The sequence below is a fragment of the Scyliorhinus canicula genome, chromosome 5 (genome assembly GCF_902713615.1).
Source record: "Scyliorhinus canicula chromosome 5, sScyCan1.1, whole genome shotgun sequence".
Classification (NCBI taxonomy): domain Eukaryota; kingdom Metazoa; phylum Chordata; class Chondrichthyes; order Carcharhiniformes; family Scyliorhinidae; genus Scyliorhinus; species Scyliorhinus canicula.
Genome location: NC_052150.1, coordinates 18,294,136 through 18,312,246, shown reverse-complemented (window position 1 = coordinate 18,312,246; position 18,111 = coordinate 18,294,136). Strand labels below are relative to the sequence as shown.

Here is an 18,111-nt window from a genome sequence, read left to right as displayed (position 1 = left end):
GCCAGCGCAACGTGAAGCTGCCAGGAATCTCTACTGGCCTGCACGCAAATGGAGACCAAAAATGATGACCACACCAGAGGACTCGGAGATCATTGTAGCCCTTGGGTGGTCGAGGACATTTCAGCGCATTGCACACTTACAGCGCTGGCACCTTGGTGACCCCATAGTGGGGGTATCGATCACCTGAGGGGGGGCTGCCTGATGCCGACAATTGGTTTCTGGGTGGGATGCGGGGCATTCGTCTAAGATCGGGGTGCCCTTCTGAGGAGCCGGCGCGGCCAGTGCCTTCAGGCCCCGCACATTTAGGGCACAGTTCACCACAACCTCCAAAGAAATTTCTAAGTCTGGTTGGATGGCAATGTGATTCGCGCTGGACCACCTGATGGGAATCGCACCCCCAGAGACCATACTGGGAAATGTTTTGAGAGAATTGTGCCCTTTGTCTATTCTTTCCTTTTTCGTCCTTAAAATGCCACACAAACTATCTCAGACTGTCCTCCCTCTATCTTGTTACTATGCACACAGACCATCTCACACTGCACTTTATCTTGTTACTATGCACAAAGACCATCTCGCTCTGCCCTCTCTCGGTCTTGTTAATATTGTTAAGGAATGGCTGACGATATATATGCTGAGCCACACAAGTCCCAAAGGGAGGCTTGACCAGCTGCCAAAACGATTTTTTACAAATTTGACATTGTGAGGAGGTGTTCTGAAATCAGGAAATGACCTCCCCAACCAATTGTGATGATTTTATATTGTAGTAAATATTTATGAAAATAAATATATATTTTTAAATATGCTTAAACATAAGAATAGCTTCACACGGTTTAAAAAAAAAATTTAAAACACTCAATTCTTTTTTCCAATTAAGGGGCACAATTTAGCGTGACCAATTCACCTACCCTGAACATCTTTGGGTTGTGGGGATGAGACCCTCGAAGACACGGGGAGAATGTTCAAACTCCACAAGGACAGTGACCCGGGGCTGGGATTGAACCGGGGTCCTCGACGCTGTGAGGCAGCAGTGCTAACCACTGCGCCACCGTTTCGACCCCAGCTTTATACAGTTAACAGCACTTTAAAAACTTTTCAAACTGTTCCAAGAAGATCTTGGGTGGAATTTTATGGAAAAATGGCAGTGTCATTTTCGGCAGGAAAATCGGTGTGAATCCCACCAGAGGCAGAGGCAGAGGCCCCCCCCCCCCCCCCCCCCCCCAAGCCACATTTGACAGCAGCTCGGAGGAGATCTCTGATGAGGACACAAATGGCGCATCATAGCTATCACCCACACCATCCACCATCGTAGAGACAAACACTTCAGTGGGTAAACTTAAAAGATAGGCTTCTGGGTTCCTATCTGGCAAACACGACACTGCTTTTGATGCACATCCGGTGGAGACGGGAACGTCCCAGGGGTCGGACAGTCAGAGGTGCCCAGGAAGAGTCCTTCAAGGAGAGCTGGGAATACCAAGAGGAGATGGCAGCGATATCCTGCAACTGCAAGGCCAAAAGGAGGAGTCCCACAGCCTTCGCTAGCAGGAGATGTTGCCGAGATTGCGTGGCACCCAGGCCAGCACTGCATGGGTGGCGTTCGCAGTTGAAAGTCTGGCACAAGACGTCAGAGCCATGACTGGAGAACTCCGAAGCATGACTCAGTCCCTGAGGACCATGGCTGAGGGAATCAACACCATGGTGCAGACACTGGAAAGCCTCCAGGACGGACAGCACCAGATGAAGTTGAGACTTCTGGAGCTTACTCCAGCTGCCCCTTCCTCCCATGAAATAACCCAGGGGCCCCTCGAGCATCCGGAGGAAGGAGGAATTGCTGGAGTAAATCCTGGGACCTTCCACCCAGGAGACCCTGAAAGTGACCAGCCATTCTGAATCACCCCTTCCTGATACTGGCACATCTCAGGGCAGCGGGTGGAACAGGGTGATGTGGCAACATCAGTGCCACCCAATAGTAGGCTGGGGTCCTCCAGAGGACAGCCGCCAAGACCATCTCAGGAACAGGATGTGGAAGACAGCAGGCTGTCTCCACTTCTGATGGAATATACCGAGACATAGTGGAAGTGCTTGCAAGTGTAAGGAGTTGTAGGGGAACAGTGTGGGCACAGGTGAAGTTAGGCACAGATAGTTGGGGTTCATAATGAAACATCACAATTGCACTCGTCACCTTATTAAAATGTCTTGTTGTTCACAACTTTAACGCCTCTCTTTGACCCTCCTCCCACTAGGATAGGTCTCCAATCTGGACACAACGTTTCACACAGACCCTCAATGTAAGAGAAACAGTTAGGCCCAGTCAAACCGAGAGTAACATATATCCTGGAAGGATTCTGGCATTAATCAGCGAACCCGAGACTCTTGCTTCCAATCCCCCTCAGGTGCTATGGGACAAAGGGATTTGTGGACAGATGACTGCGAGATGCCACACCGGTCACCCGTTGAGCCATGGAACAATCCCATGCCATAGATGTTTAGGGCTGCCAGGGAGCAAGTTCCCTCCACCTCCACATGGTGCCAAGTTGGCAAGATTGTCACATGTGCTGTCCTACCTCCATGTTGAGGCAGAGTCTCGTGCTGCACCTTTTGTCCAACAGCTCCATGAAGGACACACAGGTCCTGTAAACCCTCGGAATCCTTCATCTTTGGGTCCCCTGTTCGGCTTGTGCTGTGTCCAGCCCTTGAGCCTACCCTGTAGCCCCCTGGATTCCTGGTGCTTGTTTCCCCCTGGATAAGGCCGCTCATTGCTGCTAGAATCTGAGCTCCTTCGGCACTGTCACAAGCAGAATTGCCAGCTCCATCCCAAGATCTCGCGGAAAACTGCGAAGGATGAGAGAGAGAGATAGACAGTCAGGTTGGTGTCCCAGCCGATTACCTTCAGACCCTCCCCTTTGTACTCCCAGTCCTTGAAGCAGCCACTCCTACACCTTATCCAGCAGCTAGCACTCACTCACATGTCTGGTGCCTTCATCACTTGACCAGCTCCGGTCAATGCCCTCGCTCTTCAGAGTCGACTGCGGCCTCCTGATTGGTTGTCCCCTCCCTTAATATATACATCGGGATGCTGACAGGCTGTTTCAGCGGTTGCCCATCCCTCATGGGAGGGTCAACTAGATGCTTATGTATACCTTGAGGGCTAATGGATCCTCAGTGGCAGGTGCTGGGGTCTGGCAATTCTGCTTACACATACCCTCTCGATCCCCTGCAGCCAACCTTTTATCCCAGAAACATGGGTTTTCACCCATATCCTTGACTTTGAGAATGTGGATAGCTGATATTGTTATGGGTTAACTCGTGATGGCCAATTCATTTGACGAGCATGAGTATCAGGAATGTTAGAGGGCGCAGTTACTCTCTGAATCAGGGATTGGCAGGACTAAGAGGCACCGTTGTTACTCAAACTGCATCATCCGGAGATCTCATTGCTGTCAGACCTTTACATTTCAGTCTCCTGGACAGCAACTCTATGAAATTTAAATGCTTGTCCACCCGCTGCATGAACTGTCCCATTGTATACCCTGGGCACAAGGTGGAGAGGGGAGCTCACCTCCTTCTGCCCTCTCACAGCACCTGATTCCTGTTTTTAAAAACCAGTAATAATTTGTGCCCGCGTGACATTGTGCCGGTGGGAAGATTCAATGAAGTCCAAAGATTCGACTTTAAACTCACCAGTTTAATTAGATTAAAATGCATTTCGATTCATTCAAATTAGGTTCTCACCCTTGCTGTCCCTTATTTAGGGTTAGGTTACACCAATCACCCCCAGCCAGCCTGTTTTCCAGTATATGGGAAACATGACAGCGCTGTTACCAAAATAAAAATATTATAGGCCGTGATCTCGCAGCCACGTTCGGCATGCCCCTCGCCAGTGACGCACTGGGCTAGTCCTGATGACCATGCCAGGCCCTGGGGTTGAGGGACGAGGCTGGACAATTCCTCCTGGCACCCTGACAGTGTCCCTTGGCAGTGCCAAGAGCACACATGAAGAGGCAGATCAAGAGGGCTCTGGCAGGGAGGTAACTCTCCATCCAATATGGGGATCCCCTTCTGGGTTGTGGGCTGGACATGACGCTGATTGTGCCACCAGTAGGGTTGCGGCAAGGTAGATCTTAAAATGAGATTTTGCTGACGCAAATCCCGTTTTTGGCCGCCCGCCAGATTTAGTGGCCACCACAGTATTTGCGCCCATGGCTAACGGGGCCGCAAGATCATGGCCTGTGAAGCCAGTGAGTTTCACACAGCTTTTCTCGCCTGATCCAAGACTGCAATTTTGGGAACATTGCATCAAATATTCCCTGTTTTCCTGACAATATGCTCACAGTCTACCCCACACTGCCCTCCATCTATCTTTTTGTAACACACATAGACTACCTCAGACTGCCATCCCTCTAACTTGTTAGATTCCCTGCTGGGTCACTGTCTGTGTGGAGTCTGCACGTTCTCCCCGTGTCTGCGTGGGTTTCCTCCGGGTGCTCTGGTTTCCTCCCACAGTCCAAAGATGTGCAGGTTAGGTGGATTGGCCATACTAAATTGCCCTTAGTGTCCAAAAAGGTTAGGAGGAGTTATTGGGTTACGGGGATAGAGCTGAAGTGAGGGCTTAATTGCGTCGGTGCAGACTCGATGGGCCGAATGGCCTCCTTCTGCACTGTATGTTCTATGTTATAACGCACACAGACTATCTCACACTGCCCTCCCTCTAACTTGTTATAATGCACACAGACTATCTCACACTGCCCTCCCTCTAACTTGTTATAATGCACACAGACTATCTCACACTGCCCTCCCTCTAACTTGTTATAATGCACACAGACTATCTCACACTGCCCTCCCTCTAACTTGTTATAATGCACACAGACTATCTCACACTGCCCTCCCTCTAACTTGTTATAATGCACACAGACTATCTCACACTGCCCTCCCTGTAACTTGTTATAATGCACACAGACTATCTCACACTGCCCTCCCTCTAACTTGTTATAATGCACACAGACTATCTCACACTGCCCTCCCTCTAACTTGTTAGAATACACACAGACTATCTCACACTGCCCTCTTTAACTGCTACCAGTTATTTAAAATGGCAGCTTATCCATCAATCTGCATTATGCTTTGAGATTCTATGTCTTGTCTGTAAATCATCAGATACTTCGACCAGTTTATCAGCAAAAAGGCTTACCCAGGTGACTTTACTTATGAGACGAATAAAGGATGAAACAGGTTCTCGGTTTAACCCAATTTTATTCACAATTCTCTCACTCACAAAGTATGACTCAGACTCACAGCTGAGCCCTAGGTATTACCCGTACTTAGTGAAGGAGGCTGGCCAGGCTACGATCACTCAATGTGGATATCTTCTCTGTGCTCGGAACCCAGGGTCCCTTCTTCTTGCAATGGTTGTTCCTGGGGGACTCCCAGGTTATTGCTGATTATATGTTCCAATGTTCAGATCTATACCTGGCCTGCGTTCCGTTATCCCACCCAGACTTAAGCTTGATCATGGGGATAAACAGGTTACACCTGTTCAGCCAGGGTGGTTCAATCAAAATCCATTGTCCTCTGAAACATTCTTGTCTGACCAGCTATTAGCCCATTATGGAACCTGATGGCCTCATTGATTGTCGCTTGTCCTGCTATAAAGTTGATCACCTGTGTCTGGAAGTTAGTTACACAGTTATAGCATGGGCTTGTTCTTTTGTGTAAACGTGAGTGGATAATCACAAAGTCCATATAGCAATGAGTTTATGTGTTGACTTGAATCCTCTTGCAGATGGCCAATATCAATTCCAGCCAGGGCCTCAGTTGGCAGTGAATGTTTATGGCTTATGCGTCTTGTCAGCCTGTTCCCAGTACCACCGTCTTAATGATGAGGCAGAGTGGTGGTAGAGAAGGGAAGAAAAGCAAGCAAGTCCCGCACTCTGGATCTCACCGCTTCGTAGAACGTCCTGCTCCATGTACCCAAAGATGTCTGGGTGGAGAATTGACTTGTCACAGTCACATGAATATCCAAGGCAGAAACTCACAAACCCCGAGTACAGGTCAACCTCACATCAAGGGACAACTATGGTAAAATAGTTGATATACAAGTATCAATATAGGATAACGCTAAAGCTAAATCTTTTATTTCTTAACAACACATTAAAGTTGCTGACACTAGAATTTCTGACCTATTAATTAAGGTTATTCATAGTAGCTAAATTGAACAGTCCTAGCTTCTGTGGCACCAGGACTCGTTTGTCCTAAAGTCACAGACTAGCGTTACAGGCTCTCGGCGGTTGTGGCAAGGCCTAAACAACATAACGGGCTACAAAGCAAAGCCAAGCAGGATCTCCAATGGCAGCGCACCCCTCCCCGATGAACTCAATACATTTTATGCTCGGTTCGAGCAGGAAACCAACGATCCGCAGTTGAGTGCCCCAGCAGCCCATAACACACCCATAACACACCCATACCATCACAGCTTCCGAAGTTAGATCAGCTTTCCTGAAAGTGAACCCTCGGAAAGCGACGGGTCCGGACGGGATCCTTGGCCGTGCACTCAGAGCCTGCGCGGACCAGCTGGCTTATGTGTTCGTGGACATCTTTAACCTGTCCCTACTCCGCTCCGAGGTCCCCACCTGCTTCAAGAAGACCACCATCATACCGGTGCCAAAGAAGAACCAGGCAACGTGCCTCAATGACTACCGTCTGGTGGCCCTGACTTCAGTCGTAATGAAGTGCTTCGAGAGGTTGGTCATGAAGTGCATCACCTCCATACTCCCGGAACACCTTGATCCACTGCAATTCACATACCGTCGCAACCGGTCCACATCAGACGCCATTTCCCTGGCCCTACACTCATCCCTAGAGCATCTCGAAAACAAGGACTCCTACATCACACTCCTATTTATTGACTACAGCTCCGCCTTCAACACCATAATCCCAGCTAAGCTTATATCAAAGCTCCAAAACCTGGGATTTGGCTCCTCACTCTTCAACTGGATCCTTGACTTTCTGACCAACAGACCACAGTCAGTAAGAATAAACAACAATACCTCCTCCACAACAGTCCTCAATACCGGGGCCCCACAAGGCTGCGTACTTAGCCCCCTACTCTACTCCCTGTACACACACGACTGCGTGGCAAAATTTGGTTCCAACTCCATCTACAAGTTTGCTGATATACGACCATAGTGGGCCGGATCTCAAATAACGACGAGTCAGAATACAGGAGGGAGATAGAGAACCTAGTGGAATGGTGCAACGACAACAATCTGTCCCTCAATGCCAGCAAAACTAAAGAGCTGGTCATTGACTTCAGAAAGCGAAAGTACTGTGCATATCCCTGTCAGCTTCAACAGGGCCGAGGTGGAGATGGTTAGCAGTTTCAAATTCTTAGGGGTACAGATCTCCAAAAATCTGTTCTGGTCTACCCACGTCGACGTTATCGCCAAGAAAGCACAACAGCGCCTATACTTGCTCAGGAATTTGGCATGTCCACATTAACTCTTACCAACTTTTACAGATGCACCATAGAAAGCATCCTATCTGGCTGCATCACAGCCTGACATGGCAACTGATCGGTCCAAGACCGCAAGAAACTTGAGAGAGTCGTTAATACAGCCCAGACCATCATATGAACCTGCTTCCCATCCATTGACTCCATCAACATCTCCCGCTGCCTGGGGAAAGCGGGAAGCATAATCAAAGACCCCTCCCACCCGACTTACTTACTCTTCCAACTTCTTCCATCGGGCAGGAGATACAAAAGTATCTAAACGACCCTCTTATGGACTGACCTGATTAACACTACATCCTCTATGCTTCACCCGATGCCAGTGTTATGTAGTTACATTGTGTATCTTGTGTTGCCCTATTAAGTATTTTCTTTAATTTCCTTTTATTTTCATGTACTTAATGATCTGTTGAGCTGCTCGCAGAAAAATACTTTTCATTCTACCTTGGTACATGTTACAATAAACAAATCCATCCATATACATATGTCACTGGAGTGTATCTCACCCACTACCCATTCCTCATGCTCACTTATTTGGACTTCGGATGGCTGTGCTGTCTTGTGAATAATGCTGAGAGAAATGTAAGGTATTGGTGTGCTGGGAACCACTTGCAATTTTGGCAGGCTACTCTTCCAGGCCAATAGTAACAGAATAGTGGCATGTGTTGCAGTACTAATTCTAAGAGTACCTTCAAGCAGAGTTTGCATATAACGTATGGTGGTTTGTGGTTGTGTGTATGCTTGTGTGTCCGTGAATGAAAAGCGGGGTGAGCAGGATCTCACTAGCCCTGTGCTTGTGACAGGTCTCCCCTGCATCTTACCCTAATCTGCCAATGCTCTTACACGCATGAATCTTCAGAGTGGCATGCTTTATTTTCTGAGCCATTATTCACTTTGGATCGTAATGTTTCACAAAGCCTTTTGTTCATACACAGGTTTTAATTCCCTTAACTCGCTGCAATGCCCACAAGGAAACGATACAAGGACAACTGAAGGTTAGGAATCCAGGGCTGTATTTGCTGATTTTTGATAACTCTTTTTCAAGGTAAGCCACATGACTTGGGCATAAATTTGGTGTGTTGTTTTTGTTAATGAAATGCCTTAACTTGACTTTTGCATTTGCAGAGCACAACTTGGTACCATTGCCAGATATAGACATTCTTCATCTGAGTGCAAAACTAAAGTAATTGTAGCATAGCAGAGCTAAAAAAAGAAGAAAGGTGGACCAAGAAAATCCACGTGTATCACCTCAATCCCAAAATTGAATGGGACTGATGGAATTTCTTGAATGCACCCGAATTGTGAGGAAATGGTGGAATGGACGTTGTTGTTTATTCCTGATATTTTGAAATTGGATGAGCCGTCTTTCGTTTTTGATCTCCATCTGCGCAGTAGTTGTCCAAGGAGAGGTTGGAGCTTTAGCAAGGCCAACAGAAATGTGTAGACTTACTTCAACCAGCGTGACTACCATGCCAATGGGCCCCGAGTAGTTTAGCTAAAGTTGACCACATTTATAAATGTTGGAATACAGATGACAGTCTGTGTTACTGACAAAACTAAAGCATAAGAAGAAGCAAGACACCATAAAGGCTTTAGAACGGCCACATTTCTCACAAAAATCTATAAGTCTTTTACTGCTGGTCCCATCCAAAATGTCGTACAGCATCTCACTTCAGAGTCAGAAAGTTGCACATTCAAGTCCTACTCCAGAGACTTGAGTACAGAATCTAGGCTAACGCTGCATTACTGAGGTGTTGTCTTTTCTCATGAGACGTTAAACTGAGATCCAGTCTGCCCTCTCAGATAAATGTAAACAATCCCATTGGCACTATTTCAAAGGGGTGCACTCCCCGCTGTCTGACTGATATTTATTCCTCAGCCGACAGCGAACCCTCACCACAGGTTTCCCAATTACGGGGGCAGAGGTGGATTCATAAGAATATAAGAACTAGGAGCAGGAGTAGGCCATCTGGCCCCTCGAGCCTGCTCTGCCATTCAATGAGATCATGGCTGATCGTTTGTGGACTCAGCTCCACTTTCCGGCCCGAACACCATAACCCTTAATCCCTTTTTTGTTCAAGAAACTATTTATCTTTACCTTAAAAACATTTAATGAAGGAGCCTCAACTGCTTCACTGGGCAAGGAATTCCACAGATTCACAACCCTTTGGGTGAAGAAGTTCCTCCTAAACTCAGTCCTAAATCTGCTTCCCCTTATTTTGAGGCTATGCCCCCTAGTTCTGCTTTCACCCGCCAGTGGAAACAACCTGCCCACATCTATCCTATCGATTCCCTTCATAATTTTAAATGTTTCGATAAGATCCCTCCTCATCCTTCTAAATTCCAATGAGTACAGTCCCAGTCTACTCAACCTCTCCTCGTGATCCAACCCCTTCAGCTCTGGGATTAACCTCGTGAATCTCCTCTGCACACCCTCCAGCGCCAGTACGTCCTTTCTCAAGTAAGGAGACCAAAACTGAACACAATACTCCAGGTGTGGCCTCACTAACACCTTATACAATTGCAGCATAACCTCCCTAGTCTTAAACTCCATCCCTCTAGCAATGAAGGACAATGGGAAATCCCATTGAAAACGGAGGGACAAGAAGATCTCGCTGTCGCCAACGGCGGGCCGCTTCCCACCACCAAGAAACACGCCGCAGGGGTGTGTGGAAAATCCCCCACCTTACCCCCGATATCATAACCTTGTTACTTGTGCAATGGGTGTCCAAATGCAGCAAGACCTGTACAATATCCAGGCTTGTGCTGGCAAGTGGCACATTACATTCCCGGCACACAAATACCAGGCAATGACCATCTCATACAGGGGAGGATCTAACCATCGCCCCTTCACATTCAATGGCATTACTGGACTAGTCATATTAACAATGTGACTACCAGGGCAGTTCAAAGGCTAGGAATCCTACGGCGAGTAACCTCCTGACACCCCCCCACCCCCCCACCCAAAGCCTGTCCACTATCTACAAGGCAGATGTCAGGAGTGTAATGGAATACTCCCTGCTTGCCTGGATGAGCGCAGCTCCAAAACACTCAAGAAGCTCAACATCATCCAGGACAAACCAGTCCGCTTGATTGCTTCGAGTTCCACAAACATTCAAACCCTTCACAACCCGCGAATAGTGGTAGCCGTGTGTATCATCTACAAGACGCACTGCAGTAACTCACCAAAGTTTCTCAGGCAGGACCTTCCAAACCCACGACCACTACCATCTAGGACAAGAGCAGCATCTCACCACCTGGAGGTTCCCCTCCAAGTCACTGACCACCCTGACTTGGAGATATGCCGTTGCTTCACTGTGGGGGAAAATCTGGGAACTCCCTCCCTAACAGCACAGTGGGTGTATCTACACCCCAGGGACTGCAATGGTTCAAGAAGGCAGTTCACCACCATTTTCTGAAGAGAAACTAGGGATGGGCAATAAATGCTGGCCTAACCAGTGAGCCCAGATCCCATAATTTTTTTTTTTAAATCCTGTTTGGAAACAAACAGAATAAAAGCTATTCATTTAATCCTATATGCTTCTGACCTAAAGTTTTATTTATTCAGCAGCAATCAGGCAGTGAGGCCTTCGAAGAGCATAAAAGTAGATTGATACATTGATCATTGCCATAGCAAGTCCATTGCTAAATGATAAAATGGTCCAAAGTCCAAATCTTAGTGTACCCAATCCATCTCCTCCTTCCCACCTGAATAGTTTTCTTTGTAAAGTAAATTTTCTAACTGGCAGCGTCCCTTATTGCGTGATCCAAATTTCAACAATCTAGAACCTGCTCAACATCAGCTGCTCCTGCTCTGCAATTCCATTCCTTTTGACTCCTGAATGAGAGAAGTCATTCCAGAAGTTTTTGTTTTATTCCAGAGGACAAAGGAGAAACCTTTTGAGGACGAATAGTCAGGATTCCTGCTGAAGGAACAGTGACAAAGCTGCAAAAAGTCCTCAAAGTGGAAAAACACACAGTTACATTGCTGCCACTTCCCTAAAGGTTAGGGTGTTTGTGATCCATCCTGGTATAGACTACTACCTTCATAAGGGGCATATAAAGATAGAACGGGCGGCACGGTAGCACAGTGGTTAGCACTGTTGCTTCACCGCGCCAGGGACCCGGGTTCGATTCCCGGCTTGGGTCAGTGTCTGTGCGGAGTCTGCACATGCTCCCCGTGTCTGCGTGGGTTTCCTCTGGGAACTCCAGTTTCCTACAACAAGTTGCGAAAGACGTGCTTGTTAGGTGAATTGGACATTCTGAATTCTCCCTCTGTGTACCCGAACAGGCGCCGGAGTGTGGCAAATAGGGAATTTTCACAGTAACTTCACTGCAGTCTTAATGTAAGCCTACTTGTGACACTAAGATTATTATTATTACGTAAAACTAATTATGTTAGTGAATCTCGAAGATAGGCTGATATCTGCAGAAATCAGTTGAATGAAAATAGAGAGGTTCTAACAATGGGAAAGCAATCTGCTTTGCTAAATTACTGTCCAGATAGCGACCTGGATTTAGGGTAGAATTCTCCATTTAAATGCTGTGACGGGCATCCTTTCCCACTGGCCACAATGGCAGATTCTGCACTCGAAGGCTCATTAATTATACACAGGAGAGTTCCCCGCCGAATCAGCTGACGGCCAACAGCTGATTCCTCCACCTGCCGTAAACTGGTGGATTTGAAGGTGCCGTCGCCAGGTTTAAACACAGTCCAGCACACTCTGATCATTCTCCCCAGCCCACCTGTCTTCAGGAGACCCTCCATCATGTCAGGAATTCAGAAGCAAAAGGCGAGTTGCCTCAAGACGAAGGCAGCACCTGCTTTCGCCGCCATTTATCTGTGTGTCAGGATGGTGGTCCTATACCTATATTAGAACAATACAACACAGGAACAGACCCTTCGGCCCTCCAAGCCTGTGCCGACCATTGTATCTGCCTGAACTAAAACCGTATGCACTTACGGAGTCCGTATCCTTCTATTCCCACCCTATTCATATATTTGTCCAGATGCCCCTTAAATGCCGCGATCGTACCTGCTCCCACCACCTCCCCAGACAGCGCGTTCCATATATTTACCACCCTTTGTGTAAAAAAAAACTTGCCTCGCGCATCTGTTCTAAACTTTCCCCACAAACTTTAAACCCATTTCCCCTAGTACTTGACTCTCCTACCCTAGGAAAGAGCATCTGACTATCCACTCTGTCTATGCCACTCATAATCTTGTAGATCTCTATCAGGTCGCCTCTCAACCTCTGTTGTTCCAGTGAGAACAAGCCGAGTTTATCTAACCTCTTCTCATAGCTAATACCCTCCATATCTGGCAACAACCTAGTAAACCGCTTCTGTAACCTCTCCACAGCATCCATATCCTTCTGGTAGTGTGGCAACCCGAATTGTACACAATATTCCAAATGAGGCCTAACTAAGGCCCTGTACAGCTGCAAAATGACTTGCTAATTTTTATATTCAATGCCCTGACCGATGAAGGCCAGCCTGCCGTATGCCTTCTTGGCCACCTTATCCACATGCGTTGCCACTTTCAGTGATCGGTGGGCATGCACGCCCAGATCTCTCTGCCTGTCAGTACTGGCAAGAGTTCTACCATTTGCTGTGTAATTCCTGCATGCAATGGACCTTCCAGAGTACATTACCTCACACTTGTCCAGATTAAGCTCCATCTATCATTTCTCCACCCAAGACTCCAACCAGTTTATATCCTGCTGTATCCTCTGACAATCCTCTTCGCTCTCCGCAACTCCACCAATTTATGTGTCATCTGCGACTCAGGGCGGAGTTCGGCTCTCCCTCCCTCACTTTTGCCTGTCTCCAATTTACCTGGAGCCTCACCATGTGCATGTCGAGATGCCACCTGTTATTGTCCAACCTCCCACTAATAGTGGATCCTGTCTTTGTAGTGATAAATATTCCCCCCCTTCCCCCCTTCCCCCCCCCCCCCCCCCCTCCCCGCCCCCCTCCCCCCCCCCCCTCCCCCCCCCCTCCCCCAGCACGGTAACATTGTGGATAACACAATGGCTTCACAGCTCCAGGGTCCCAGGTTCGATTCCGGCTTGGGTCACTGTCTGTGCGGAGTCTGCACATCCTCCCCATGTGTGCGTGGGTTTCCCCCGGGTGCTCCGGTTTCCTCCCACAGTCCAAAGATGTGCAGGTTAGGTGGATTGGCCATGATAAATTGCCCTTAGTGTCCAAAATTGCCCTTAGTGTTGGGTGGGGTTACTGGGTTATTGGGATAGGGGGAGGTGTTGACCTTGGGTAGGGTGCTCTTTCCAAGAGCCGGTGCAGACTCGATCAGCCGAATGGCCTCCTTCTGCACTGTAAATTCTATGATATCTATGATATCACCTGTGAGGCGCCCATGTCACACATGGACCTCTACCCACCTCATCTGGGGGCCATGTGGACTGTAATTTACAGGTGTTTCCCACCCCCCGCCACATGCCAGCTTCACATAATCCCCCTGTATTATGTGTTCCTTATCCACATGCTGTAGAAGCACCCTGTGACCATCATCCTACTCTGTGCAGCCCAGAATAAAGCCTCCTACACCCCAGGACATCTACTGTAGGGTAGCCCTGCGCACCATTCTGTCCACTATTTTTCTTTGGAGCACACAGCCCTTGCCCCTCCCTGCAGCTGGGGTACACCATGCTTCCGGTGATTGCTCCTGCTGCATTGCCATTTCCCTTCTGCGCTGTCCCTTATCTGTGACTTCAGACTGTGAGGTGAACAATGCCCCTGGACTGTCTATCATCTGTGACTCCTTTCCACTTTGCAGCAGGAATGCCTGCATGCTGCGACTCCTGTCTGCCAGCCCCTGAACTTAAACGGGAGCCTTGACATAGTTCCAATTTCCAAAGAGGACGATGGACAACAGTGACCGCACCAAGATCTGCAGACCTGACTTGTGTGTTTGTGCGAATCAGCCCTAATGTGCTACACTATAATATTATAATAATCTTTATTATTGTCTATCAGACCCCCTATCCTGGAGTCAGCTTCCAATAATACACGTGCTATCTCTTAGACCCCCTTGTTTGTCTCTGTTTTATATAGCTTTGTCGGTCTCCAGCACCCTGCCGCTCAGTCTTCCCTCTGCCTTCCATTGTTCATCATCTTCTTCCCACTCGTTGAACATCTCTCCTTCTTCATTGGCCCCCATGTGTTTGCCCTTCCTTGCAGAGCCCTCTGTCCACATTGCCCTCCCCCCTTGTGTTCGCCAGCCCTCCACCAACTCCGGCCACACCTCACACCCTGCCCCCAGTCGAACGTCAGACCTTTGTTGCGATGGCTGCATGGGTCCTACAGAACAGTGTTCTCCAGATGTACACTGGTGTATGGTACTGGGGGGGAAGGAGATCCTTGCATGCCCCCATGGCATGGTGACACAGTGGCTAGCACTGCTGCCTCACAGTGCCAGGGACCCGGGTTCAATTTCGACCATGGGTGTCTGTGTGGAGTTTGCACCTTCTCCCCATGTCTGCGTGGATTTTCATTGGGTGCTCTTATTTCCTCCCACAGTCTAAAGATGTGCAGGTCAGATGGATTGCCCCTTAGGGTACAAAACATTAGGTGGGGTTACGGGGATAGGATGGGCCGAGGTGGGGTGCTCATTTGGATGGTTGTTGCAGACTAGATGGGCCGAATGGCCTCCTTCTGCTCTGTAGAATTCTATGATTCCACAACCTCAGGTCCAACTCGGTGACACAGGAGAGTCCATGGGTCCAGCAGTATGGTGCTGTCCATGAAGATCTGCTGAGCATGGAGATGGAGGGCTTGGAATTGGTCTGCCCTGGCAGAGCGGTGTACTGCACATCAGGAGCAGCGCAGCACTGTGGCAGGGCAGCTTTGAATGTTGCACTCACCTCAAAGTCTCTGGCGAACTGAGGATCTCCTTGTGCACGCCACTCTTTATCAATCAGGTTCTAGATCAATGTAATTTCCGCCGGCATGATGCAAGTTTAGAAGGCCTGACGGGATTCCGCTGGCCAGCTCTTCGAATGAGTATTTATGAGATGCAAATGGCATTCACACCACCAGCCAACGGAATGACTGACCCGCCGTTAACCCGCCATTGGGAGAATAGCAACATATTTCTATGGTGGCGGGTTTCTGGCGATCTGGCTCCTACGAGATCATAGAATTTACAATGCAGAAGGAGGCCATTCGGCCCATCGAGTCTGCACCGGCTCTTGGAAAGAGCACCCTACCCAAGCCCACACCTCCACCCTATCCCCATAACCCAGTAACCCCACCCAACACTAAGGGCAATTTTGGACACTAAGGGGCAATTTATCATAGCCAATCCACCTAACCTGCACATCTTTGGACTGTGGGAGGAAACCGGTGCTCTGCCCAGCACCAAACCTGTCATGGGCGGGATGCGAGAATTTTGCCTTTAATGTGAGCCACAGGGGTTTTGCCCTCCAGCTGCTTTACTTCTATTGGGGAAGCCCTGTAAGGCACTTAACTAGTTAACATTGGGCTTTCCCCGGGATTTAGAACCCTGAGCGGCAGAAATCTCACTTCCCAAGAGACGCCAGCCAATCATGAACAATGCCATTAGGATTAGTGGCTGCTACTAGTAATGCTCTAATGACTTCACCACGGATCCCTGGACACAGGTAAGTGAGGTGAAATGGGGTCTCAGGTAACAATTCGCTGGAAAGATGGGAGTTGGAGGCAAGAGCAGGGGAGTGGTTTTCAGTGGTCCTTTCACTCTCTTCCCGTTGCTGGATCCAATGATCGGCCACTGAGTGGCTATAAGTGGGCTGGATAGAATTCTGCCCGCCAAGGTGAAGATAATCTCTGATGTGCTTTTTTATTCATTGTAGTTGGGCCAGGATGTTAAGAAGCTTAAATCCACAGAATAGTCAGCTTGAAAGCTGGAACAAAGTTCAATTTCAATCTCCAAGTGCGAGGTTTATGTAAAAGCATGGAGAGAAAACGTTGACACTTGTTTATTCGCTGATTAAACCCACTTGATTATTAAATCAAAGTAACTGTTGTCACTTTATTTCTTTTAGGTTTACCTCAAAGAAGGTGCTTTATCACTTAACTGTTGAAAAACCAATAATCTACGATGGAAGTGATGCTTCTGAACCATAAAACTTGTTCGCCTGTATTTTTAAACTGTTCAAGAATAGCCAGGAATATTTGGCATTACCTTCTGAGGTTTGAAAACTATGCAAACATACTTTATATAAAAACATATGTAGTAACTTTTCTTACATACAGTCCCAACACATAAATAATATTATTGGGGTCTGTCAGGGAGAAGCAATATTTCTTTAAGGGTGAGAATAGAGCCTCCTGTCTTACAATAGGAGTAACGGTTGCACTATCTTTTGTTTATATAATCAGGCATTGGTATAGTATTTTTCCCTCTAAGCAAACCTACTTTTGCTGTACTCCTGTCACCGCTTTTACCACACTTTCCAGCTGCAGCTCATTGCAAAGTTTCTAACTGTCATGCAAACAGAAAGCACCAACCGTGTGATATTATGCATGGGAAATAATTAACGGGGTTGCTATCCTCTCGTTCCCACTGATGTTGGGGAACAAGTGGCATGAATGTGGCCTATTGCAGGAAATGTGTGGAGATGATCTGCCTAGTACGTATGGTTAAGAAAGTTGGACATTAGAAATGGGACAGCTTAACAAGCAAAACTTATTTATATTAAATGTCATATATATTTTGACTAGAGATAGATATATTTTGAAAAGTTTGTATGCCTGGAACTGAGGAGGGTGTTCTTGTCGATTTTTAATGTAACAGCTTTGTGCTAATGTATATTTTAATAGTGCAGTATCTAAACAATAACTTGGCAAAGTAGTTAAAATATTTTTCAAGTTGCATGCCACTTTGCACTCTTGTTCAAAAATTTTGTTATCTAGACAGAACCGATTAATAAAGGAAATCACTACGTACCTTTCAGACAAAACCAATCATTTCGAATTTGTAGGTTGGATTTTATAGGAGATTGACTTCATTTACTCAAAGTAACTTTATTTAAGGTCAGAAATACAGAAATAGAATTTACTTCCTTCAGATTATTTTTTACATCCTCAAAAGTGAAGCTTGTCATAACAAAATTCACAAGACATGAGATACCATTTTGCATGCCGTACTTAAACTGATCAGAGTTGGAATGATCTGCATTGGTCCAAATTGCAGTATGTTTTCTCTTCCTCTATTGCCTTTTTGCTCCATCCCTCTCAGCCTCTTCCAAGACGGTTGACTGGGTCAGTAGTGTAACGGTTATGTCGCTGGACTAGTAATTCTAAGGACTAATAATCCAGAGTATCAAAGCAGTACAACGAATAAACTCCCTACCTTGGGAAATTTAGGGTGCATCTTTGCCACATAAACTGCAGAGGTGCCTAAGGCCAGCCTACCACTCCCTTCTCAGGTCAACTAGGCACAGGCAATAAATGCCAACCTTGGCAGTGATGTCCTTGTCCTGAGAATGAATAAGATAGAATTATCACACAAGTGAAAGTGAAACTAAAGGTCCTGGATGTTTCGGGCAATTTATCTGGGATAGCTTGTGCTATAGCCTTCTCTTGTTATAGGCTTCTCTCGCTGTGCC

The 18,111-nt window shown here is 47.3% G+C and overlaps 1 protein-coding gene across 6 annotated transcripts in view; it reads left to right on the top strand.

The window, feature by feature from the left end:
- fyco1a (FYVE and coiled-coil domain autophagy adaptor 1a) overlaps nt 1-18,111 on the top strand; it is a 261,315-nt gene that overhangs the window by 238,983 nt on the left and 4,221 nt on the right. For 5 of the 6 annotated variants that reach the window (XM_038796694.1, XM_038796689.1, XM_038796690.1 and 2 more), the window contains 2 exons: nt 8,437-8,546; nt 16,546-17,463. In XM_038796694.1, the coding sequence (XP_038652622.1) occupies nt 8,437-8,546; nt 16,546-16,627 (192 nt within the window). In that variant the 3' untranslated portion in view covers nt 16,628-17,463. Of the gene's footprint in view, nt 1-8,436; nt 8,547-16,545; nt 17,464-18,111 lie in introns of those variants that run through there. The other variant, XR_005460614.1, reaches the window with a different exon arrangement.